General features: G+C 35.9%; 1 protein-coding gene and 2 long non-coding RNA genes across 3 annotated transcripts; all 3 read left to right on the top strand.

The window, feature by feature from the left end:
- The first annotated feature begins 5,700 nt into the window (after positions 1-5,700).
- LOC140036022 (uncharacterized) lies at positions 5,701-8,677 on the top strand. The gene is made up of 2 exons (XR_011839921.1): positions 5,701-5,993; positions 8,472-8,677. It is a non-coding gene; the product is annotated as an uncharacterized lncRNA (long non-coding RNA).
- A 3,407-nt stretch (positions 8,678-12,084) lies between these two features.
- Positions 12,085-15,066, top strand: LOC140036021 (uncharacterized). Its single transcript, XR_011839920.1, has 2 exons — positions 12,085-12,380; positions 14,860-15,066. It is a non-coding gene; the product is annotated as an uncharacterized lncRNA (long non-coding RNA).
- A 7,530-nt stretch (positions 15,067-22,596) lies between these two features.
- Positions 22,597-24,504, top strand: LOC113724541 (uncharacterized). The gene has a single exon (XM_072077120.1). It carries the CDS (start codon positions 22,597-22,599, stop codon positions 24,502-24,504), a length of 1,908 nt encoding a protein of 635 aa, XP_071933221.1.
- The last annotated feature ends 2,918 nt before the right edge of the window (positions 24,505-27,422 follow it).

Raw genomic sequence — 27,422 nt, 5'->3', positions numbered from 1 at the left:
TTAATCCGCATCGTATTTGTTGTCGTTTGTTTTGTGGCTATCCGAAATAGGGCTATTCACAAATCGAGCTGCTCACAAGCCAATAGAATACGAGTTTGATCAATATCGAGTTCGAGCTCAAAAACATTAAGTTCATTGGTTTGCGAGCTCAATTATATATATTTTTTATTTTTATTTTTATTTTAATAGTAAAATTACATATATATCTCTAATATTTTATTATTTATTAAAAATTACTATTTTATTCATTTTTAAAAACAAAATAATTATTTTTTTAAAATAAAATAATAATAATAATTTTTTATTTTTTAACCTCGAGCTCAAACTTGAAATTTTGAGCTCATCGAGGTCGAAATTGAGTTTGAGCTTCATAAAATTAACTGGAGGCTCAATTCGATTAGGTCAAAACTCGACTCGACTCGCTTCGTTTGCACCCCTAGTATGAAGTCTTCCTTGTTGCATTGTGTTTTTGTTTTGATCTTGTTGGACCTCCTTGTCGTTCATGTTTCTAGGTCTTGAAGCCATCTAAGAGTAAAAAAAAAAAAAATCTGGTCGTATTTGTCTTGAAGATCTACGGTTAAACTAGGATCTTTCTTGACAAAGGGGTTAGTGTTTGTGTCTTGCACTAAAACCGAGGCTATTTACCTTGTTTCTTGGAAATTCTTGATATATCTTGGAGTGTTGGGATTGTTATCTAAGGTTTTTTGAATTCTTGAAACAAGGTTGACCAATTCTTGAACATTACCCAAGTTCTTGTTTCTTGAACCAAAATAGCAGCTGCTTTTGTGCATAACCCAACCCGTTCTTGATCTTTGAGCTTGATCTGAATTGAAAGGAAAAAAAAAGAGACAAATCTATTTTGAGTTTATAAAAAAAAAGGAAGGCGAAAAAAAGAGGAAAATGCAAGAAAAATGAAGAAAATAGAATCGGATAAAGGAAGGTAACTTGATTTGGGGATCCAAGTTGACTTGGATTTGTAAAACAAATCCTAGTCACCATCAAATACTACCAAATCTGAACCTTTCTAAAACTAATTGCACCGTGAAAAACTTCCCAAACCAGCCCAAGTGCAAGTCGGGTAGAGTAATGTCTAGGTTTCCAAATTTCTGTCGCTTCTTTGTCAAATTGGTGTAATTTGTCCAGCCATGAATTAGAGGTTGTAGGGCGTCTTTCCAAACTGTTAACAACGTCTAAAGGTCCACAAAAGAGGTCTAAATCAGTCTTGGTCATTCATCTAATTTCCTAGTTTCCTAATTTGGGTCATTAGTTTCCTAAATTGAGTCACGTGACATGGTCCAAAAGTTTCTAAATTTCGAGTCTACTTGCTCGGCCAAGTCTAGTCATTTCCTAGCCTGTTTTTAAGTCCTTTTGAGTCAATCAAAATCAACTACTGCCCTAAAAAAAAATTCCAGCCAACAATCGCTGCACCCTTGGTGTAACTTGGGGAGAAGTTTGATTGATACTCATTGAGGAATTCTACTTCTTCAAGAGGGACAATTCAGTGACTTGAGAGGTGTTGGTGAGATCATTAGAGTGACTTATATACTTAAGTGATACACGAGTGTGAGTGAAACACGTAAGGGAGTGAGTGAGGCATTTTTTTATTAACGTTTGTTAAGTTTTGCAGGATTATAAACATGGCTCACGAAAACGAACTTACCATTGCACAATTAGCATTTAAAATAGATGCTATGTGGACTGAAATACAAAGGAGATTCGATCACAAGTTCGAGTCCATCCAGGAGCAAATCGAACAAATAGATTCATCAAAGAACTCCTCCGAGAAAACTAGAGGAAAATTTCTTGTGCATGAACTCAGTGACTCCAATTCGGAGAGGGAGTTCGAGGAAGAAGAGCAAAGGCCAAGAGAGGATAAACATCGAGCTAAACATGGAGATGATCAACTAAAGGGGATAAAATCGAAAATCCCCACATTCCAGGGCAAATCGGACCCCGAAACATACTTGGATTGGGAAAGAAAGATTGAATTGATTTTTGATTCTAACCACTACATGGAGCCTCAAAAGGTGAAGTTGGCAGCCATAGAATTCACGAACTATACAACTATTTGGTGGGATCAACTTCGCATCAAACAAAGGAGGAATCAGGAGCCAACCATCCGAACTTGGGAAGAGTTAAAAAGGGTCATGAAAAAGTGCTTCATACCTCATTACTACTATAGGGATTTGCACCATCAATTGCAAACTCTCACTCAAGGTAGTATGATGGTTGAAGATTACTTCAAAGAGATGAAAATGGCAATGATGAAGGCTGATGTTCATGAAGATTTGAAGGCAACCATGGCTCGATTCTTGAGGGGATTAAGGGCCGAAATTGTAAATGTTGTAGAGTTTCAACACTACTTTGACATGGGGGAACTATTGGACAAAGCTATCGAGGTGGAAAGGAGGCTCAAGAGGAGGGGTGGGTACAACTCGCCAAAACTCCAACTTCCAATCTGAAAATTGGAGAAATTTAACCATAAAGGGCGAGATCAGCCCCTCGGTTACACAAAATTCGGCCAAACCAAGTGGAGTTTCGAGTGGAGCTTTGAGGCCGTATACTTCATCTTCCAAGACAATCCAAAGGGGAGGATTTAAGGCCAATCAAGAAACACCTAAATCGAGACACTAAATGTTTTAAGTGTCGAGAGTTTAGACACATTGTTTCCCAATGTCCAAATCAACTGGCCATACTCATGTTGCCCAAAGGAGAAGTACTAACCGATGACGAGGACAAGTACGAGGAGATGCCGCCTTTGGTTAATGATGGAGGAAAGGAGAATGAGGAGGAGCAGCCTACACTAGATCGAGTTGGTTTAGTAGCTCGACGTGCATTAGCTACCCAAGTTAGTGTGGATGATCTACAACGTGAAAATATATTCTACACACGTTGTCATGTCAAGGACAAAGTTTGTAACTTGGTGGTCGACCCCAGAAGCTGTACTAATGTAGCAAGTGCACACATGCTAGAGAAATTGAGCCTAGCTACTACTAACCACCCCAATCCCTACAAGCTGCAATGGTTCAACAATAGTGGAGAGGTACGTGTACTTAAACAAGTCCTAGTTTCTTTTCGCATTAGTAGATATGTTGATGAAGTTTTATGTGATGTTGTGCCTATGCAAACTACTCATATTATCTTAGGCCGACCTTGGAAATTTGATAAGAAAATTAATTGGGATGGCTATACTAATAAATATTCGTTCTCCCATTGTAATAAATGGATTGTACTTGTGCCTCTTATACCTTAACAAGTGCATGAGAATCAAGCTACGTTCAACGGGAATTCAAATTAGAACTTGAGAAAAAGAAAAGACAAGAAAGAGAGGATAAAGTTCGAGAGAATAGGGAAAAATGTGAGTTAAGCCGAGGCAAAATTGAAGGGAAAAATAGAGAAAGAAGCTCGGCTAGAGAGGTAAAAAAAGAGAGAAAACAAATTTTAATGGCAAAAGTCAAAGATGTGCGAAAGGCCTTGTTTTCTGATCATATCCTATTACTTCTCGTATGCAAAGAAGTACATGCGACTGACACACTCGATGTTTCCTTGCCTAGTTCTATTGCTAATATTTTATAGAAATATCAAAATATCTTCCCTGAGGATGTACCTAGTGATTTACCTCCATTAAGGGGAATTGAGCATCAAATTAATCTCATCCCTGGGGCAACCTTACCTAATAGATCACCTTATAAGAGCAATCTTGAGGAGACTAAGAAGATGGAGTGCCAAGTAAGTGAATTTTTGGATAAAGAATGGGTACATGAAAGCTTGAGTCCATGTGCCGTTCCAATTCTACTTGTACCCAAGAAAGATGAAGCTTGGAGGATGTGCACCGATTGTCGTACCATAAATGTTATAACGGTAAAGTATCGCCATTCTATTTCTAAATTAGATGACATGCTAGATGAGCTACATGGAGATATAATTTTTACTAAAATTGATCTAAAAATGGCTATCTATCAGATAAGAATGAAAGAAGGGGATGAATAGAAGATTGCCTTCAAAACGGATGAATGGAAGATTGCTTTCAAAACTAAGTATGATATATATGAATGGTTGGTTATGCTATTTGGATTGACTAATGCACCTAGCACTTTTATGAGAATAATGAATCATGTCTTAGGTGCATTCTTAGGCAAGTTTGTAGTTGTTTACTTTGATGATATTCTTATTTATAGTAAGAATTCAGATGAGCATGTCATGCATGTCAAGGCTATTTTGGACGGGGGTGGAGCCAAAAAAAAAATTTAGTAGGGGCAAAAATAACACTAAAATTTTTTAACTACTCTTTTTCTAATTTTTTAAGCAAAAAAAAAAAGTCTCATGCATAAAATCACCATTTCACAAGTTAAAATATTTACCAAATAACCCATTTATTAGTTATTACATTAACTAATCAATTTTTAAATTTCTTTAAAACAGTAATAGTCTCATGCTCTAGAAATATATTTGCAAACAAATTTAAAATAATAATAATAAGAAATAATTGTTTAGAAGCTGATTTTGATGGTCTCCTAAAGTTGGTGAAAAGAGCTGCAAAATGTGATGGACCCAAGTCCTAGATGATCAATTAATTTTGGTGCAATCTCTAAATCGAATGAAGTGATCAACAAAAAGAGTAACAAGCTTTGGTTGTGGAAGAAAAAGTGGCTCTCGTATGTATGTTGGGGAGTGGGACACCGAGAGCCAGAGGAGGAAAGGGAAATTGGGGAGTGGGGACAAAGGAAGTAAATGATAATTGGATGAAGTGATAAAAAGAAAGAGTAGTTGGCTTGAGTGTGGAAGAAGAGGAGCCGGTTGTGAAGGGAAATGGAGGACCACAGGAGTAAAGGGAACTTGGGGAGTGAGGACTGTGAGGAACCGAAATTTTTTATTTTATTTTATCGAATATTAGTAGTTTGTTTAAATATTTATTTACTCATTTTTCTCCAAATTATTTATTTCGATCATTTAAAATCCATTTATATGGAACGACGTCTCTTTTATATTTTTAAAAGCGTTTTGTTGGAAAAATTCACTCTTCGAAAACTCGTTTAGTTCGGAACAACGAGTGCACGTTTTTCGAGACTATATTTGAATCGAGAGTGTATTAATATTGGAGAATTAAGAACGATCAATAATAGATTAAGAAAGGATAATTGAGAAATTAATACTCAATTCACGTGAGAACTCGTAAAATTATTATTTTTAAACCCCTAATTTTGGCTCAATTAATTATCTATTTGGATTTTTGCCCGAATATTATTTTCTATCCTTATTAGACCTAAATATATGATTTTATAGCTTCGTTATATTTTTAAAGTGTCTCGTTTCAAAAAATTATTTTCTTAGAAACTTGTTTAGTGGAAAAGTGAAAACGTGTCTGAAAACTTTAGCCAATTAGGAGTACAATAAGCTCAAAAATTTAAGACATATACAATGGTCCTAAAATAGGCAATTTTAGGTTTAAATATTGAAGTGATAGGTAGTGGTACGATCGTTATAAGAATTTCTCAAAGGTTTCAATTTTATTGCGCCTAAATTAGAAATACGTGTTTTCACGTGCGCGCTTAATTGAGGGACTTTGGACCATTATTTTGAAATAATTAAGAATGAATAATATTTATATGAATGTAAGTGCCCTAGAGGTTTAGTGCACTAGTGCAACAAACGTGAGAGAAATCGAACACAAAACGCGCGCGTAAGGCACTAGTTGCAATTAAAATTTTACGTACTTAAAATATTAGACGTCAAGCGTCTTTTGTACGCAAAGGCATCCGAATCACATTTCATTTCTGCTACTGCAATGGACGGATAGCACAGCCGCAGCTCTTCACCATTTCCTTCTACAAATCTCACAAAAAATCACAACCAAACCTCCATAGATTCAACCAAAACTTCACATACACTTAGCTCTACACTTGGACAACACATTAAGCTGAAAAGGGGAGGAGCTTTCACGGTTTCTTCAGGCTTCAAAAGGACCGAATCTCTGTCTTAAACATCAACTAAGAGTAAGTCTTAATCTAGCCTTCTAACTTTGATTTTTGGAAGTCTAGTATATCTTTTAGCTCTTGATCTCTTATGGATTGTTGTGGATGTTGGAAAATTGTTAAATGTGGGCTCTATGAACTCCCACTTTGGGTTGATGGCTGTGATGATGTTTGATGATGGTTTTATTGCTGAATTAGAGCTTAAGAAAGTAGATTAAAGGTGCATTGTTGCCAGAAACGTTATTGAACTCTTGAAGCAAAAAGTTCCCATTTTACCCCTGCTCTGTTCGGTCACTTTAATGCAGAAATTTGAGGATTTAATGGCTTGATTGTGTTGTTTATATGTTGTAGTAGTTGTGTAAAAATTTTCATTGAAAAATACTGAGTTTTGGTGGGTCAAACGAATTTATTTCAAAAACTAGTAATCTGGAAAACGGTTTCGTCGTAACCCAGACCAGTGTTTGTATTTCGTCCATAACTCCGTACTCCGATGTCGAAATCAAGTGCCGTTAGCGGCATTTGAAACTAGACGTTCCCATGTTTCCAACGGTGTATAATGTACATTCTGGTTTCATATGTGTGAGCCACACCATTCATCTGAAGTCGGCTGTCCTGTTTCTCCGTTCTGCCGAAATGATTTGATGATGCTGCAACCTTAGGCTTAATTTCGAGCTAGTTGCATGCTGAAACTTGAAACTATTTCTTCTGTGAAATTTTAGCCCTGTGAATGTATTTTCTAACACTATCAACCATTCCCAATTCTGAATTAAATTGAGGGAGTTATGATCAAAATACGGCGACTGTCTCGTTTTTGAAACCTTAGATTTGGACAGATTGCCTTAAGGATTTTTCCAAACTTTGGTTGATTGGTTAACCACCTTTCCGAAGGTATTTTTCCATGAAATTTGATAGAGAGATACCCTTCATATAGGAGTATTATACTGCAAAATTTGGTATCAATCCAAGTCCGTTTCGACACTTAACTAAAGGTCCAAAGTCGGAACCAAATCTGAAAATTTGTTAACAGTCTTGAAATTTACCCAACTTTGAGCTACCATATCTTGGTGCTCGAAACTCCGATTCTCGATCCGCTTGTTCTGTCCTAAACCTTACTTGCACCTCTAATTGAGCTACAAATTTCAAGGGCTGATTTGCAACGAGTGAATTCTGCTGAATTTTCAAAGTTAGCGAAAAACCAACCCCGGCTCAATCCTGGGTGATTTGGAACAGCAACTTTAAGCTCATTTTTGAACACCTTCCACTTAGATTCATGGAAAAGTGTCTTCTAAGAACTTTTAGTACTTTGGAAGAGGGTTCCAACGGTACCAAGTTTTCCAATTTTCGACATGTGGAATCTGAGATACGATTTTTTCAAAATATCGTATCAAAACTGAAATTTTCTGAATTTCAAGGAAATGGAGTTTTTCAAGTATTCCTTATTCCTTCGATAATACTTGAACGTTTATGCTTGATTTCCAAGATAACAAAACTCGATTGCTCTTGTACATTAAGAAACTCCACTTGAACCTCGATTTACTAGTAATTGAGGTTCATTTTCATGAAATTTCCCCAGATTGTACTAGTGCACAATCTTCCTTGATAATTGGGATGTGTGAATGATAATTCACTATTAAATGCTCAGGCGCTCAAGAGGACCTTCCAGAGGATCTCACGGGAAACGCCTAAACCATCATTTGAACTCGCTACTTGAATTACTGTGAGTGTCAAGTGCATGAACTTGTTGTTAAGTGGTTATCTGTTTCTTATCCGTTATGTAAATTTGAAATTTTGAGACGAGGGTGTACTTTATCGCACTCGTTCTCTTTCAAATGAAATTATATTCGAATTTTGCTATGTGAATTCGTATCCGACTTGTACATGGTAATGTGGATGTGATTTGTATTTGTGATTCGTATATGTGATCCGTATTTGTGATTCCTATTTGGAATCGTCGATTTGAGCGTTGCTCATCGACTTATATTCGTATTCGTATTCATATTCGGGGGACGCCCAAAACTCGTTGGCTAACTTTGCGAATCGAGCCAGCATGGGCTTGGTCGATAAGTTTAGCAAACCATGAGATATTCGTAGAGCATGATCTATTGGAGAGATCTTGCTCGGCATTACTCGTGCAGTATTGCCATGATATACTCGAGTATTATCAAAAACTTTGATGAGCGGGCCCGGTAAGGGGGTGTAACGGTGACGGGATTCGAAGAAAAGTGGTGATCTACGGATTTGATACTTATGTGGTTGACGGAGTGTCAACGTGAGATGTGATCAAGACTTCGACTCAACTACGTGGAATTTAGCTCCTGAGAGCTACAGTATCCTTGAATTGTTTCTGTTTATTTTTCCTATTCGAAATGTGAATTATTCGAATTTGATAGCCTTACCTACAATGTAATTGTTGTCGCTACTTGGATTATGTGTTTGCATGTGTGTTTTCTTGGCCTCACTGAATATTAGCTCATCCTATTAGTTTGCTTTCCTTAACAGGTTGGATTGGAAGATTTTGGTAAAGCCGACTAGATTATACTTTTGATTGGAATCGGGGCTGTAAATGTGTAGTCGACTTTTAATGGTTGCATTTTGAAACTTGATGATCTTTTGTGAACATGATGTAAGATTTAAATATTTAGTTAAGGAAGCGACTTTTCTTTATTTTGACTCGTAGTATTTGGTATGTATCGTTAAGTTCGATTTGATTTGTCTTGAGTCCTAGCGAGAGCTGGACAGGCGTCCCGCGGATACCCTTGGGTTCGCCCTTGGGAGAAGTGGGGGGCGTCACAGTTGGTATCAGAGCTTAGACTTCAGATCTTTGTAGTGTATTCTAAATTTGAAGTTTAGGATGCCGGATTGTGGGACTGGTTTGAAAGTTAAGTGACCAATTGTAGAAAAAAAAAAAATCAGAGCCGCTTCGCGTGGTATTTGCGCGGGGTGAGATTGGGCCAAATGGTATTATGGTCCTTATCATATGAATGAGTAAAGGCTTAAGTACTCTTTTAGATTGTAAGTTGTGAATCATGAATGTGATAGGTATAAATATTTTATCGTAATACTTGGAGAAAGACTAGATATGTATGTTGGGTAGAAATCTTAAATATGGTGATTTACTCTTGGGACTGGCCAGCTCGAGATGTGAATTATCTTATTTCGAATTCTTGTACCCGAGTAATTAAGAGTTGAGGGCAATGCTAAAAACTTAAGATCTCCATTTGCGAAGAACAAGAACGGACTAATGTTTTGTGAGAACAAGTGCAGGAGGTCAACGGATGTTCAGTTCATATAGTAAGAGAAATGAGACATCTGGAGCAGAATATTTTAACTGAGTGTGGGACAATATTCACTAGAGAGAAGTAGAATATAGTTGAGCCTAAGAGAGAGAGAGATAGAGAAAGATTGATGGATGTTCCTATGTAACTCAATAGGATCCAATTGTTTGATATGAGTTGGAAATGATCGAGAAAAAAAAAATCTAGCCTCTTTTGACTGATGTAGTTAGATTTAGCTGGGGTGATGCTAGTGTTGAGGCCATTGCATTTTTTTTTTGTATGACTGTGTGGCCTACTTTTGAGGCACTTGACTTTACTTTAGTCGTATGTGATTAAAAGTACTCTTGTGGCATCTGTGTGCTATATTTTTGTGACTACCCCATGACTTGCTAATTGTATGAACTTGATATGCTAATTAATATAAATTATTGTTAATTCCAATGTTTTCTTGAGTGGTTCCTGCTTTTGTTATGCATCGCATAATTTATTATTTCTTGCACTAGGCACGCCTAGGTCATGGAAGGACTAAGAGGTGGTCGAGACCGTGGTCGAGGTCGTGGACGAGAGACTAGACAGGCCCAACCTCAAAGGGGTGACCAGGGATCGGCAACTGCACCGATCCAAGGTCAGGAAAATATCGAGGGTAATCAAGTGGCTACTGCCATTAATAGGATGACTGATATTCTAGAGTGTTTGGCTGATAGACAGGATCTAGGACCGTTTAACCAGTCTGGGGGTCAGGAAAGAGGTGAGGATAGAGCCTTAGAGAGGTTCTTAAAATTTAACCCGCCTAAGTTTCTTGGCGAACCTGATCCTGAGGTAGCGGAGAATTGGTTAGAAAGGATGACCAACATATTCGCTGCTTTAGACTACACTGAAGATAGGCGAGTGAATTTCGCTGCTTTCCAATTTGAGGGAGTAGCCCGTGCTTGGTGGGATCTGATAAGAGGAAAATGGGAGAGAACTCAAACCCCTTGGACTTGGGAGAATTTCACAAGGGAATTTAATGAGAAATTTCTTCCACCCTTAATCCAAGAGAAAAGGGAGGATGAATTCATCAAATTAAAACAAGGAACCCTTAATGTAGCGGAGTACGAGGGAAAGTTCACTAAGCTTTCTAAGTACGCTCCTGAATTGGTGATTAATGAACGGAGGAGGATTAGACGGTTCGTGCAGGGACTTAATGTAAAAATCCAGGAGGGTTTGGCTGCAGCCCAAATCTCTACGTTCACTGAAGTTTTAGAAAAAGCACAGAGAGTCGAGAGTGCAAGGCTGCAAGTTAGAGACTTTCATGCTAAGAAGAGGAGCACTTCTAGTAACCCTTCGGGACAGGCAGATAAGAGTGCCCCACCTTTTAAAAAGGGAAAAGGAACGGGTGGAGTGGAGATATCTAACATGCCAAAAGGGACTCAATCAAGAGGAGATCGCAATGGACGAGGTCAATCGAGAGGGACACCTCCAAGTGGTCAATCTGTGGCTCCCCAAGTCGTTTGTGGTTATTGTGGCAAGCTCAACCATACGGAGAATGATTGTTTTAGGAAATAAGGGAAGTGCTTGTATTGTGGTAGTACCGAGCACCAGATATCGAAATGTCCGACCGTACCAAAAGAAGGCGGTAGTACCCAAAGGCCTGAAAAGTCAGCCGCTAAGCAGCCTAGTGTTGGAGGAAGTCAATCTAATGCACCAGCTAGGGTTTATGCATTAAGCTATCAACATGTTTCCGATTCTACTAAAGTCATTGGAGGTATGATTCTTTCTTTTATTTGTCTATCTAAGGTTCTCAGTGACCTAGTACCGTACACACTTTTTGCAAAACCCTAGATTCATAAGATAGAATCAAAGTTTGACTACTAATTGGGTAAGTAGAAATTGTGATATATGGATCGGAGGGTGTAAGTTAGTGATTAATTTGAAAGGCATGACTCTTAAGGGGTATGACTATTATCCAAAGTGTGAATTTCGAGGACGAAATTCTTTTAAGGAGGGGAGGATGTGAGGACCCGAAATTTTTTATTTTATTTTATCGAATATTAGTAGTTTGTTTAAATATTTATTTACTCATTTTTCTCCAAATTATTTATTTCGATCATTTAAAATTCATTTATATGGAACGACGCCTCTTTTATATTTTTAAAAGCGTTTTGTTGGAAAAATTCACTTTTCGAAAACTCGTTTAGTTCGGAACAACGAGTGCACGTTTTTCGAGACTATATTTGAATCGAGAGTGTATTAATATTGGAGAATTAAGAACGATCAATAATAGATTAAGAAAGGATAATTGAGAAATTAATACTCAATTCACGTGAGGACTCGTAAAATTATTATTTTTAAACCCCTAATTTTGGCTCAATTAATTATCTATTTGGATTTTTGCCCGAATATTATTTTCTTTCCTTATTATACCTAAATATATGGTTTTATAGTTTCGTTATATTTTTAAAGTGTCTCGTTTCAAAAAATTATTTTCTTAGAAACTTGTTTAGTGGAAAAGTGAAAACGTGTATGAAAACTTTAGCCAATTAGGAGTACAATAAGCTCAAAAATTTAAGACATATACAATGGTCTTAAAATAGGCAATTTTAGGTTTAAATATTGAAGTGATAGTTAGTGGTACGATCGTTATAAGAATTTCTCAAAGGTTTCAATTTTATTGCGCCTAAATTAGAAATACGTGTTTTCACGTGCGCGCTTAATTGAGGGACTTTGGATCATTATTTTGAGATAATTAAGAATGAATAATATTTATATGAATGTAAGTGCCCTAGAGGTTTAGTGCACTAGTGCAACAAATGTGAGAGAAATCGAACACAAAACGCGCGCGTAGGGCACTAGTTGCAATTAAAATTTTACGTACTTAAAATATTAGACGTCAAGCGTCTTTTGTACGCAAAGGCATCCGAATCACATTTCATTTCTGCTACTGCAATGGACGGATAGCACAGCCGCAGCTCTTCACCATTTCCTTCTACAAATCTCACAAAAAATCACAACCAAACCTCCATAGATTCAACCAAAACTTCACATACACTTAGCTCTACACTTGGACAACACATTAAGCTGAAAAGGGGAGGAGCTTTCACGGTTTCTTCAGGCTTCAAAAGGACCGAATCTCTGTCTTAAACATCAACTAAGAGTAAGTCTTAATCTAGCCTTCTAACTTTGATTTTTGGAAGTCTAGTATATCTTTTAGCTCTTGATCTCTTATGGATTGTTGTGGATGTTGGAAAATTGTTAAATGTGGGCTCTATGAACTCCCACTTTGGGTTGATGGCTGTGATGATGTTTGATGATGGTTTTATTGCTGAATTAGAGCTTAAGGAAGTAGATTAAAGGTGCATTGTTGCCAGAAACGTTATTGAACTCTTGAAGCAAAAAGTTCCCATTTTACCCCTGCTCTGTTCGGTCACTTTAATGCAGAAATTTGAGGATTTAATGGCTTGATTGTGTTGTTTATATGTTGTAGTAGTTGTGTAAAAATTTTCATTGAAAAATACTGAGTTTTGGTGGGTCAAACGAATTTATTTCAAAAACTAGTAATCTGGAAAACGGTTTCGTCGTAACCCAGACCAGTGTTTGTATTTCATCCATAACTCCGTACTCCGATGTCGAAATCAAGTGCCGTTAGCGGCATTTGAAACTAGACGTTCCCATGTTTCCAACGGTGTATAATGTACATTCTGGTTTCATATGTGTGAGCCACACCATTCATCTGAAGTCGGCTGTCCTGTTTCTCCGTTCTGCCGAAATGATTTGATGATGCTGCAACCTTAGGCTTAATTTCGAGCTAGTTGCATGCTGAAACTTGAAACTATTTCTTCTGTGAAATTTTAGCCCTGTGAATGTATTTTCTAACACTATCAACCATTCCCAATTCTGAATTAAATTGAGGGAGTTATGATCAAAATACGGCGACTGTCTCGTTTTTGAAACCTTAGATTTGGACAGATTGCCTTAAGGATTTTTCCAAACTTTGGTTGATTGGTTAACCACCTTTCCGAAGGTATTTTTCCATGAAATTTGATAGAGAGATACCCTTCATATAGGAGTATTATACTGCAAAATTTGGTATCAATCCAAGTCCGTTTCGACACTTAACTAAAGGTCCAAAGTCGGAACCAAATCTGAAAATTTGTTAACAGTCTTGAAATTTACCCAACTTTGAGCTACCATATCTTGGTGCTCGAAACTCCGATTCTCGATCCGCTTGTTCTGTCCTAAACCTTACTTGCACCTCTAATTGAGCTACAAATTTCAAGGGCTGATTTGCAACGAGTGAATTCTGCTGAATTTTCAAAGTTAGCGAAAAACCAACCCCGGCTCAATCCTGGGTGATTTGGAACAGCAACTTTAAGCTCATTTTTGAACACCTTCCACTTAGATTCATGGAAAAGTGTCTTCTAAGAACTTTTAGTACTTTGGAAGAGGGTTCCAACGGTACCAAGTTTTCCAATTTTCGACATGTGGAATCTGAGATACGATTTTTTCAAAATATCGTATCAAAACTGAAATTTTCTGAATTTCAAGGAAATGGAGTTTTTCAAGTATTCCTTATTCCTTCGATAATACTTGAACGTTTATGCTTGATTTCCAAGATAACAAAACTCGATTGCTCTTGTACATTAAGAAACTCCACTTGAACCTCGATTTACTAGTAATTGAGGTTCATTTTCATGAAATTTCCCCAGATTGTACTAGTGCACAATCTTCCTTGATAATTGGGATGTGTGAATGATAATTCACTATTAAATGCTCAGGCGCTCAAGAGGACCTTCCAGAGGATCTCACGGGAAACGCCTAAACCATCATTTGAACTCGCTACTTGAATCACTGTGAGTGTCAAGTGCATGAACTTGTTGTTAAGTGGTTATCTGTTTCTTATCCGTTATGTAAATTTGAAATTTTGAGACGAGGGTGTACTTTATCGCACTCGTTCTCTTTCAAATGAAATTATATTCGAATTTTGCTATGTGAATTCGTATCCGACTTGTACATGGTAATGTGGATGTGATTTGTATTTGTGATTCGTATATGTGATCCATATTTGTGATTCCTATTTGGAATCGTCGATTTGAGCGTTGCTCATCGACTTATATTCGTATTCGTATTCATATTCGGGGGACGCCCAAAACTCGTTGGCTAACTTTGCGAATCGAGCCAGCATGGGTTTGGTCGATAAGCTTAGCAAACCATGAGATATTCGTAGAGCATGATCTATTGGAGAGATCTTGCTCGGCATTACTCGTGCAGTATTGCCATGATATACTCGAGTATTATCAAAAACTTTGATGAGCGGGCCCGGTAAGGGGGTGTAACGGTGACGGGATTCGAAGAAAAGTGGTGTATCTACGGATTTGATACTTATGTGGTTGACGGAGTGTCAACGTGAGATGTGATCAAGACTTCGACTCAACTACGTGGAATTTAGCTCCTGAGAGCTACAGTATCCTTGAATTGTTTCTGTTTATTTTTCCTATTCGAAATGTGAATTATTCGAATTTGATAGCCTTACCTACAATGTAATTGTTGTCGCTACTTGGATTATGTGTTTGCATGTGTGTTTTCTTGGCCTCACTGAGTATTGGCTCATCCTATTAGTTTGTTTTCCTTAACAGGTTGGATTGGAAGATTTTGGTAAAGCCGACTAGATTATACTTTTGATTGGAATCGAGGCTATAAATGTGTAGTCGACTTTTAATGGTTGCATTTTGGAACTTGATGTATCTTTTGTGAACATGATGTAAGATTTAAATATTTAGTTAAGGAAGCGACTTTTCTTTATTTTGACTCGTAGTATTTGGTATGTATCGTTAAGTTCGATTTGATTTGTCTTGAGTCCTGGCGAGAGCTGGACAGGCGTCCCGCGGATACCCTTGGGTTCGCCCTTGGGAGAAGTGGGGGGCGTCACAAGGACCAAAAGGAATGACTGATATAATTGGTACTTGACCCTGTTGGGGGGAAAATGGGGACTGGAGGAGGAAAGTGAATTATATAAATTTTGTGACCCATTCTTTCACATTTTTTCTAAAAAAAATTCTGGGGGCACCTTTAAAATTATGTCAAAATTATAGATGTATTATAAGAATTTAAGAGCCCCCAGTGCCCTCCCTTTAAATCCGCCCCTGGTTTTGGAGGTTCTTTGAAAGAAATAATTGTATGCCAATCTTAAAAAATATACTTTTTGCATTGATCAAATTGTGTTCCTAGGGTATGTTGCGAGTGCACAGGACATACATGTTGATCAAGATAAGGTGAAAGCAATAGTGGAGTGACCGACCCCTACGTCTCTTGGTGAAGTAAGAAGTTTCCACGGGTTGGCTACCTTTTATCGTCATTTTGTCAAAGACTTTAGCATCATTGCAGTCCCACTTACTTTCATCATCAAGAAGAACCAAGCATTTCAATGGGGAGATGAACAAGTTAAGTCCTTCCAATTACTCAAACACAAACTCACACATGCACCTATACTTAGATTGCCTAATTTTAATCAAACATTTGAAATTAAGTGTGATGTATCTGGTATAGGTGTCGGGGCTGTGTTACTACAAGAAAGAAAACCAATTGCATACTTTAGTGAAAAACTAAATGGCGCATCGTTGAACTATTCCATATATGACAAAGAGCTATACGCTTTAGTTAGGGCCTTACAGACATGGCAGCACTATTTAAGGCCTAAAGAATTTGTTCTACATACAGATCACGAGTCGTTTAAGCACCTCAAGTCTCAAAATAAATTGATCAAGCGACACACACGATGGGTAGCCTTCATTGATAGTTTCCCATTCATGATCAAGTATAAGGCTGAAAAAAGTAATGTGGTAGCGGATGCACTGTCTAGAAGGTACACTCTTATTACCATTCTTGATGCCAAATTACTTGGGTTTAAGTTGATTAAGGATGCTTACACTAACGACCTCGATTTTGGAGCTATCTTTGCCGATCTTCTATGACTTGGCCGTGAGAATTACTATATTTCCCAAGATTATTTGTTTTCAAGGACAAGTTGTGCATACCATCTTGTTCTATGCGAGAACTACTTACTTGTTAGGGAGGCGCATGGTGGGGGTCTTATGGGGTATTTTGGAGTCGCTAAGACATTGTCTATCCTTCAAGAGCACTTTTATTGTAAAAAATGAGGTGTGATGTGGAACGCATTGCTCACCGATGTGTAACTTGCCATCATGCCAAATCTAAGGTAAACCCCTATGGATTTTACACTCTATTACGTATTCCTACTATTCCACGGGTTGATGTTTCTATGAATTTTGTACTTGGATTATCTAAAACTAGGCATGGACATAATTTTGTTTATGTGATTGTTGATCGTTTTTCTAAGATGACACATTTCATTCCCTGTCCTAAAACTGACGATGCTAAGCATGTAATTGATTTGTTCTTTAGGAAAATAGTTAAATTGCATGGAATGCCACGCACTATTGTTAGTGATAGAGATGTCAAGTTCCTTAGTTATTTTTGAAAATCTTTATGGAGTAAACTAGGAACTAACTCTTGTTCTCTACTTTCAATTACCATCAAACTAATGGTCAAACTGAAGTAGTTAATATGACACTCTCTACCTTATTGCGTGCTATCATAAAAAAGAATTTTAAATCATGGAAAGATTGTTTGCCACATGTTGAATTTGCTTATAACCACACAGTTCATAGCACCACACAAATCTCACCATTTGAAGTTGTTTATGGTTTTAACCCTCTCACACCTTTAGACTTATCTCCTTTACCTATGTTTGAGAGAGTTAATATGGGTGGATTGAAACAAGCGGAACAAGTGCGTGCCTTGCATCAAAAGGTAAGAGATAACATTGAGAAAAGAACGTTTCAATTTATTCGCCATGCTAACAAAGGTTGTCGCAAGATGATTTTTGAGTCAGGTGATTGGGTGTGGATTCACATGCACAAAGAAAGGTTCCCGGTGCAACGATGCAACAAACTCTTGCCTAGAAGTGATGGACCTTTCCAAGTGGTGGAGCACATTAATGATAATGCTGACAAGTTGGATCTACCAAGTGAGTATGGTGTCCACGCAACTTTCAATATGACTGACTTGAGTCCTTATCTAGCAGACGATGAATTTGATTTGAGGACAAATCGCGTTCAAGAGGAGGGGAATGATGCAAGAAGGACGGTTGACCAAGACACTTCAAGTGTAGTCCAAGTGGAGTTAGGTGGTCCAATGCCTAGAGCAAGTGCCAAGAAGCTTAAGGAATCAATGCAAGCCTTAGTTCGTACCATACATGATGGAGTTCACCATGCAAATGTTATTCACGAGCTTGAGAAGGAAGAAACAATTCGTTACACCCTAATTCAAGTCTTTGAGCCGAGTGAAGTCTAGTTGGGAGTTTTCGAAGTTTGGAGCATTCAATTTCTGTTTTAGTTCATTTAAGTCGTTTGTTTCTTGTTTAAGCAAAGGTTTTAATGTTAACTTACATTGCTTAATTTAGTGTTAGTTGATCTAATAAATTTGGCCAAGATTAGGAGTCCAATGGGCTGACTTTTTGTTATTTAACTTTAGGTAATAAGTGGTTTCAAATCACATTAGGTCTTGAGTATGTGTAAGACTATAAATAGCCAAATACTCCCAACGTTTCTTTAGTTTTGGAATATATCAGATTTTGTGTGTTAAACACTTTTTCTCTTGTCCAAGAGAGTTTCTTTTGAATACTTGAGAATTACTCGAGAGTATTTCTCAAACTTATCAATCAAGTACACACTTTGGTTGTAGCGTTCTCCTACTCTTAACATTGGTTCACTTACTCGATTGATTATGGGTTGAGATTCATTTCAAGGTTCGCAATCTAGGGTTAGAAGGATCAAGTGTTATTCCGCAACTCAATTTGATTTTTTTCGTCTAGATCCGGGACTACGTGGAATACGAGTTCATACCTTCGGGTGGGTTCGTATCAATCCCACACATATTTACATGCATGATCGAGTGACTTTTAGATATTTCTTTGCTAGCGAGTATGTTCTGTAAGGGCATAATAGGAAAAAAATACAAAATGGATCAAATTGTCTTCATTGTTGATAAAAAGCACTCCTCTTGAAAAGCGATAATCTCTTTGGGAATGGGGGAAGCAAATCTAATTTGATGTTCCAAAAATACCCCTAACTGGTCGTGGAAAATAGATAAAAATGTGGCTGTGCCACCATAGAAGTCCTGTCTTAAAATAAAAAAATATAATTTAAGAACTAAATTGGTAAAAAAAACCTCGAGGACAGAAAAGATCTTAGAGTAAAAGTTCAAGCACCAAATTGGCAAATTTCCCAAATCCGAACTACTCCATAAAAACCATTTTTGTTTTAAGGATAATTTTAGAAACCTTCCTTAAAGTTTTCGACAATTTCACTTGGTTCTTTTGCAGTTTCAAAAATTAAACATACCTCTTTTAAATGTACTGTATTGGCAACAAAAACTATTCAATTGCCAAAATTTTGCCTGAATAACCCAAAATGCTCTCATGAAATTGTGAATTTTATTTTATCTTCTTATAAAATTCTTAAAAATATATGTATAGAACATAAAATCTCAATCCCACTTTTAACCCTTATCTCTACTATTTTAAAATTTTCATATCCCCATATTTCAAAATAGTACCATTATTATCATGACCATTACAACCATAAGTTTCTAAATTCTAAAATCTCAATCTAAGTTAATAAAGAAAAAAAAAACAAATTAGCATTGTTAAACTCAAAAAATTTCACCAACTGTAGTAACATAACATTCCATCCCTCAAATGTTAGAGTATCAACACTAACCCCATCCTTTTTAAACCTTCAACTTCATTTTTTTCTATTCATTTCTAGATTACCCAAACAAAGCTAAAATTAATTTGCAATGTGTTAAAATTGTGTTTAGAACATAATTAGTTATTCCACAAGTGAATTTTATTTTTGTTTTTATTAAATGTCTAATTGTGTGATGCATTCATATGCACAAGATTAGAAGCAAATTATTTAATTGCATGAAGAAATATTAATAAGTTAAGGTTATTATAGTCATTTCATAAGGTCAAACGAAGTATGTGTAATATTGAAAAGGGGATAATTTTAGAAACCTCCCTTGAAGTTTTTAACAATTTCATTTAGCCCCCTCTGGGTTTTAAAAATTACACATACCTCTCTTGTTATTTAAAATGACAATACTACCCTTAAAAATTCTTTTTTCTTCTTATTCCTTTTTTTTTAAATTTTTGGCAATAAAACTGTAAAACTACCACTATTGCCTTTAGTTTCTATTATAACCAAATGCCAAACTAATAAATTTTTTTGATGAGTTAACTTATATGTAATCCAATGTTTTTGCTGATCTTTGTTTTCTATTTTTTGGTATTAAAATTAACAATAAATAAAAAATAAATGGTCTAAAACCACTACTAAATTATGGCTCCGCTTGGATTAGCTGTTTTTGGAGGTGTTTTTTAAAAACTTTACTGTAACTTTGTATATGAAAAACTTTTACTGTAGATGTTTTTTGGATTATTTTTAGAGGTATTTTTAAAATATATTTTTGAATATTTTTATAATTTAGAATTTTGTTGAGATTCCTTTTAAATATATACCGGCTCTATTTCTATATATTAATGTTTATTTATTTATATATATAATATTTTTATTTCAATTTTGTTTTTTAATATGTATATTATTATATATTTAATATACATATACAAATACATATATTAATATACATATTATAAAACAAAATTTATATGTAAATATTTATATAAATATATAAATATATTTTAAATAAATATTAATATTTATATATAAATGCATATATTTATTTCAATTGATATAATATATATAATATACATATTAATATGCATAATTTAAATTACATATTAATATTAATATAATTTATATATATATAATAAAATATACATAATTGAAATATACAAATTGAAATATACATATTAATATATATTAGTATACATATTATAAAACAAAGTTGAAATAAATATATTTACATACTTATATAAATATATAAATAAATATATTTATATATTTATATAAATATATAAATAAATATATTTATATATTTATATAAATATATATAGATATACATATATATTTATATTTAAATAAATAAATAAATATAAATATATTTTAAACAAAATATTTATATTTATATATAAAAATATAATATTTATTTCAATTGATATAATATATATATTATACATATTAATATACATAATTGAAATATATTAATATTACTATAATTTATATATAACTTATATTAATAATTGAAATATAAATATCAAAATATACCTATTAATATCTATATATATATTAATTTACATATTATAAAAAATTTGAAATAAATATATTTATAAATTTATATAAATATATATAATTAAATATATTTATATATTTACATAAATAAATATAAATATATTTATAAATATATGTAAATATATTTAATTATATATATTTATAGTTTGTATTAATATATATATAAATATATTTATTAAACAAAATATATTTTTTGTATATAATATTTATATATATAAATATTTTTTGTATATTAATTTTTGTATTAATATTTAATATATTTTTTGTATATAATATTTATATATAAATATATTTTTTGTATATTTGGAGTTATTTTTAAAATATTTGTTTGGATATGGTATTTTTGAAATTGTTTTTGTAAAATTTTTACTGTAGTATTGTAGATGAAAAACTTTCAAATCCAAACGGAGCCTATGGTAATCTCACTACTCGAAAAATTCATAACTTCTAAATGAATTATTTCAACATTTTCTTTTCTATCTTATAAATCTAAATTCATAATAATATATTATCAAAAGTATCCTATCATAATGATAAAATTATAGTATAGTTGTTTATCAAATAATAGGTATGGACATGAAACATTTGACACCTTTTATATTAGATAATCTTATAATTATATAGAGAAATAAATTAGAATTCATTATACAAGGGTATTTTAGATATTTATTTAAAAATTTGGGGCTTGTTTGGAAGTGAAGTTTTTGGTCTAGTTTTTTAGTTACTAGTTGTTTAACAACTTTTGCTACAGGAACCCCAAAAAACTTTTCAAAATTTTTTACCTACACACTTCAAAATAATACACAAAAAATTTTCCCTTCAACTTTTCTTCTTCTTTTTCCTCCCCTGCCCAACCGGCCACCACCGCTTCCGGAGCCGGTAATTATTCCGGCCAACTTTTGCCGGCCTTCCTCTTTTTTTTTTTTCCTCTCCTTCCCCTCCCCTTTTGACCGATATGTTGGTTTCCAAAATCTCTTTTTTCTTTTTTTTTTCTTTCTCCCTCCCCCTCCCCTCTTTCCCTCTGTCTTTTCCCGCCACCTTCCCCCTTTGTCCCCCTCATCACCAGCGCACGCCGCCACCTCGCCGCACGTCTCTCTCCTCTCACACGTTTCTCAGTCTCTGCGGCCGGACACCGCTGCCCACGGCCGCGCGACTCCAGTGACACCACAACCCTTCTCTCTCCCTCGCAACGTCGACGAAGCCACCACCACCTCGCGCGACTCCAGCCCAACCACCGCCTGTTGCTCGCGCCACGCCCCCTGGCTCCACTGTGCGCCGCCGTTCCTCCTTGGCTATGACCCAAAGCCCTCGCGCGTTCTCTCTCCTCTTCGCAACTCCTACCTCGCCGTCGTTCCTCTTAGCTCCCTCCACCACAGCGCAGGGGTGGGGGAGAGGGGTTGCCGGCAAAGGGGTGGCGGGGCAGAGAGGAAAGGCAGGGCAGAGGGGGAAGGAAGGAGGGGGTGGCGGGGCTGAGGGAGAAGGCGGGGGGAGGGGGGTGGCGGGGGAGAGGAGGACAAGGGGAAAGGGAGGAGAGGGGTGGCGGAGGTAACGGGGAAGCAGAAGAAGAAGAAAGAAAAGAAAAAGGAAAGAAAGAAAAAGAAAAAGAAAAAGAACGAGAAAGAGAAAAGGAAAGAAAAAAAGAAATGGAAAAAAAAATTCACATTACAAAAACTTCTACAAAACTTTTTCAAACACTTCTACAGTGCACTACAGTAAAGTTTTAGACAAACTCCCAAAAAACTCAGATTTCAAACAGGCTCTTGATCAAATCAATATTATTTTAAAATTTTGTTACTAAAACTAACAAATTAAGGGAGATAGGTGTAATTTTTCAAACATCAGGAGAGCTCAGTAAAATTGTCAGAAACCTCAGGAGTGATTTTTGAAAGTATCCCATTAAAAACCACAAGAGTGCGAGGTGTAATCGTTGGAAACCTTGAAGGAGGTTTCTGAAACTATCCCTTCTTTCTTGTAACAGCAAATGAAATCGCTGATTTGCAGAGCGGGGATGTATCAGTATTCACTGCGTCTCGGAGAAAGATGGAGAGACACTACTTTTGTGCCTTTCTGATGGCTGCTAGAGCGAGAAGAGCACCAGTCATCTCTTCTTTCGATCGCAATGTCGCAGCAGGTATTTCTGTTGAGCATATGTCCCCAAGCCCACGTCGTTTTTGGTTACCCTTTAGTTATATGAGTAGAAATTTTAGTGCTTTTCCTGCCCCTCTTCAGTCTCAAAGGAGTATTGAGTCTAGCAATCGGAGGTTGTTTAAATCTGGGTTACTTGATAATATTGACAGGCTTGATGATGCTTTGGATTTATACAAGCATATGGTCGGAATGAGGCCTCTGCCATCTGTTATTCAATTCACCCAATTGCTTGGTAGAGTAGTTAAGATGAAGCAATACTCTGCTGCAATTTCCCTTTACAAGGATATGTGTTTCTTGGGCTTTCCTATTGATGGTTATCCCTTGAATATAGTGATTAACTGTTACTGTCTGATGGGTTGGGTGGATTGTGCTTTTTATGCTTTGGGATCCTTATTCAAGCGCGGTTATGCACCCAATGTGACCACCTTCACCACTTTACTTAAAGGGCTCTTTGCGCAACAAAGGGTTGCCGAGGCACAAGAATTATTCAAGAAGATAATATATGAAAGACTATGCCAACCCAATGAGGTTATGTTTGGGACTGTAATAGATGGGCTGTGCAAGGTTGGGAACATTCACGTTGCCCTTGAATTTCTTAGGATAATGGAAAGAGGAAAGTGTAAGCCCAATACTATCGTGTATAGCACTATCATTGACAGCTTGTGCAAGGATAAGATGGTTGATGATGCTCTTGCCCTTTTTGCTGAGATGATTGATAAGGGCATTTCCCCAAATGTCATCACTTATACTTGTTTGATTCAAGGCCTATGTAACAATGGCAGATGGAAGGAGGCTAAAAAGCTTTGGGATGGAATGGCTGATTTTGATATTTCTCCAAATATTTGTATGTACAACATGTTGGTTGATATGCTTAGTAAGGAGGGACAGATTAAACGTGCGGAGGGCATTATTAGTGTCATGATTAAGCGTGGTGAAAATCCTACTACCATCACCTTCACAACACTGCTAGATGGATATTGTTTACAGGGCCAAATGGGTGAGGCAAGAAAAGTTTTTGATCAAATGAATGCCGGAGGACCGGGTATTGATATTCACAGCTATAGTATTTTAATCTATGGATATTTCAAGAAAAAGAAAGTGGACAAAGCTATGCAGCTCTTCAGAGAAATTCCATCTAAAGGTTTGAAAGCTGATATTGCTACTTATAACATAGTGCTGCAAGGTCTATATGGGGCAAGAAGGTGTGCCACTGCAAAACTTGTTTTCGATGATATGCAAGCTGCTGCACTAAAACCTGGTTTTCACACTTATTGTGTCATGTTAGAAGGTTTGTGCAAAAATGGCCATATTGATGAAGCGTTTCTGTTATTACAAAAGATGGAAAGTGATGGTGTAGAACTTCATATTGCTATGTTCACCATCATCATTAATGGATATTGCAAAAGTGGGAAACTAGACATTGCACTAAGTGTTTTCTGCAGTCTTCATAGTAAAAAATTGCATCCTAGTGTTGTGACTTACACAACACTGATTAAAGGACTTTGTGAAGCAGGAAAGCTAAAGGAAGCTGAAGGGTTTCTTGTGAAAATGAAAGCTGATGGTTACTTGCTAGATAGCCGTGCATACAATACTATTGTTCATGGATTTCTTAAAGGTGGTGGATATGCTGAGGCAAAAATGCATCTTGAGGAAATGTTTGGGAAAGGTTTTTCTCCAGATGCCTCCACTGTTTCAGTGTTACTGGATTTAGTTTCCACTGAAGGAATTAATCAACTTGATACAGTTCTAAAGTTTCCTCCCAATCCCCATGGGGAAGTACATTGTAAGTCTTCGGAATGAAGAATTGCATCCTGATGTTGTAGCTGCAGTATGATGATGATACATCGCCTTTATGAAATGGAACTGATCAAGGAAGCTAAAAAGTATCTTAAGCAAAAGGAAGCATCCAAAGTCTCTGCATAGGGCTTACTGCTCGTAGGTATCTCAGAGAGGATAGATATGCTGATGCAAGAATGCATATTCATGAAATGCTTTCAGAAGGTCTCCTACTGCAGTCATCCACTCTCTCTATTTTACTTGATGTGGCTTTCACTGAAGGAAACATTTCTAAGCTATTTGATATGGTTTTACAGTTGCTTTCAAGTCCCTTCAGTAAGTATTGAGAGCTGTAAATGGATCATTGCAGGTGGATTATATTGTCTGAGAGTCCCTGAAGAGCTCATTTGTGTGGAAATGGCATGAATGGACAAATTGGAAAATAAGGTATGGCACAGAATATTTCTCTTTTCCATCTTTGCTGGATTAACTTTACCGCTGAATCTATGTTTATCATTTGAGTCTGTAGTAGTCACCAGATAGTCAGTCCAGTTTTACGTTTTAAGTAGTGTAATGGCTAACATCTTGTACCATCTGACGTCTTATCCAAACTAGTTTGAAAACTTTGTTTACCAAACTTGCTTAAGTTTTATTTATATGAGTGGATTGATGTAAGATTTTGCATTTTTTGTGATAGCAATTTTAAGTTTTTGCTACACACAGGTAATTCCTGTTTTGTAGGGTCATCTGTAGTTTTTTGATTCCTCATGTTTGATTTTCTAGTCATGGTTTTGGAAATCCCCGTAAAGATTATTACCTGGATCAAATTGATTCTGTTTTAAATTTCAATTCCACATTGATAAAACACTGCTTGAGAGATAAGTTTTAGTAATATGAATTGTTTGGAGCTTGAGTTGTTTTTTGTATTATATACACGTGGACTTGTTGGACCACTCCAATGTGTCTATGTAAGTTATTTCAAAGATTTTACTCGTCTTTGAATATACTTTACCCATTTTTTTTAAACCAGAGCACCTTTTCATGAGTGTTTCGGCTCTTGAACTTTTGTAATGATTTTTATGAGTGTTTTGTTGAGATTTTCCTACTAAGGTGTTACAAACCTTTTGTGCAGAACAGTTTGTTATGGCTATTTCAGAATAGTATTCAATAAATAGTTTATTAGAATGTTTTTGCTAAATACATCTTTTCTAATCTCACCAGATTTTGTTGTGGATACCTGAAGAATCTTATTTCTCTCCATAAGGTTTAGATGTTTGTTCCTAAGCCATGATTAAGAAATAGAAGCTTATGAAAATCAAATTGATGATAAGAGGTCACCTGAGACATTATCTACTGTTGAGTGTTCGAGGTTTACTGAACAGTGTTTTAGTTGCTCCAGATTTATTATTTTCTGGAGCTTGAGTTCCTTTAGGTGTTCTCCAATACTGGATTTATGTCTTTGAAAAACTCTGGAAATTTTTTTTGAATTTCTTTCATGACTTTTTTGTTGAGTGTTTTATTTCCTTTGACTGTGTTATTAGTTGCCTTTTGGACAGTTGAAGTTATACTTTCGCTATATCATGTACAGATTATTTGCATTACTTACTAGCAGTTATCCCTCAAGGCATATGTTTGGATACCTGCTTTCCTAGGTGGTCTTATCTGTTAAGAGAATATAAGTATCCTTGTAGATAATAGATTAGGAAGGGTATTCTTGTAAATAGTTTGTTATGTTTGTACTGCTATAAATACTAATTGGTCACTCATTATATGGTGACTATATGTTTTCCTCCCAAAATACCTATTGTCATGGTATCAGAGCAAAAGTCCTAGGGTTAGGGTTAAACATCTAGCAAAAGTCATGTTCACGCGATATTGGTCATCGCGTACTATTCACGTGATACTGTTCATCGTGTACTATTCACGCGTTGCTGTTCAAAGGTATTCTTCATCGTGAATTTTGATTGTTTTTTTGTTTGAAGTGCTATTCGCTATGGTTGAAAGTTTATCAAAAGGTATCATGACGTCCGCTAATATTAGACAATTACTATAGGTCCCCAAGTGGCAAGAAAGATTGAACACGAGTAGGGTTCGGAAATTTTTGAAAATTTCGTGTAAGCTTGTCTTTGAAGTTGGATCCTCAAAAGGTGCAGGACTCGAGTAAAATTGGATTATTACTTTCGAAATCATTGGTGGAAATGAGTACAAGCGAATAAATCTCGAAACGAATGACCGAAATTGAAAGTGGACTGGCCACGTCACAATCCGGCCGAATATCCGGTCGGATTCTTGGCCGGATTGGAGGCAGTAGCCATCCTCATTTTTTTCAAATCCCAACTACAATCTGGCCAGAAATTGGCCGGATTTAAGGCCGGATTCTAGAAAAATGCTTCCCGCGCGGATTTCTTTTGAATTTCCAGAATTCTCGATTTTTTTTGGTCAAAATTTTGAAAAATCACAACTTCTTTTCTACTAGTCAAAAATTGATAAAATTGGTACCGTTGAAATCGTCTTTGAAAGTACTAAAAGTTCTTAGAAGACACCGTTCCATGAATCTAAATGGAAGGTATTCAAAAATGAGCTTAAAGTTACTGTTCCAGATCACCCAGGATTGAGCCGGGGTTGGTTTTTCGCTTGGAAATTCGGCAGAATTCACTTGTTACAAACCAACTCTTGAAATTTATAGATAAATTAGAGATGCAAGTAAGGTTTAGTACAGAACAAGCGGATCGAGAATCGGAGTTTCGAGCACCAAAATATGGTAGCTCAAAGTTGGAAAAAATTCAAGACTGTTGAAAATTTCCAGATTTGGTCCTTTAGTTAAGTGTCGAAACGGATTTGGATTGGTACCAAATTTTGTAGTATGGTACTCCTATATGAAGGGTATATCTCTATCAAATTTCGTGAAAAAATACCTTCGGAAAGGTGGTTAATCAATCAAC

This window comes from Coffea arabica, chromosome 2c (assembly GCF_036785885.1).
Source record: "Coffea arabica cultivar ET-39 chromosome 2c, Coffea Arabica ET-39 HiFi, whole genome shotgun sequence".
Taxonomy (NCBI): domain Eukaryota; kingdom Viridiplantae; phylum Streptophyta; class Magnoliopsida; order Gentianales; family Rubiaceae; genus Coffea; species Coffea arabica.
Note: the sequence above shows the minus strand (reverse complement) of the source record. Positions and strands in the feature narration are given on the sequence as shown.

What these genes read in the sequence shown, in the direction of transcription:
- LOC113724541 (XM_072077120.1), top strand. Translation starts at nt 22,597, where the DNA reads ATGGAGAGACACTACTTTTGTGCCTTTCTGATGGCTGCTAGAGCGAGA.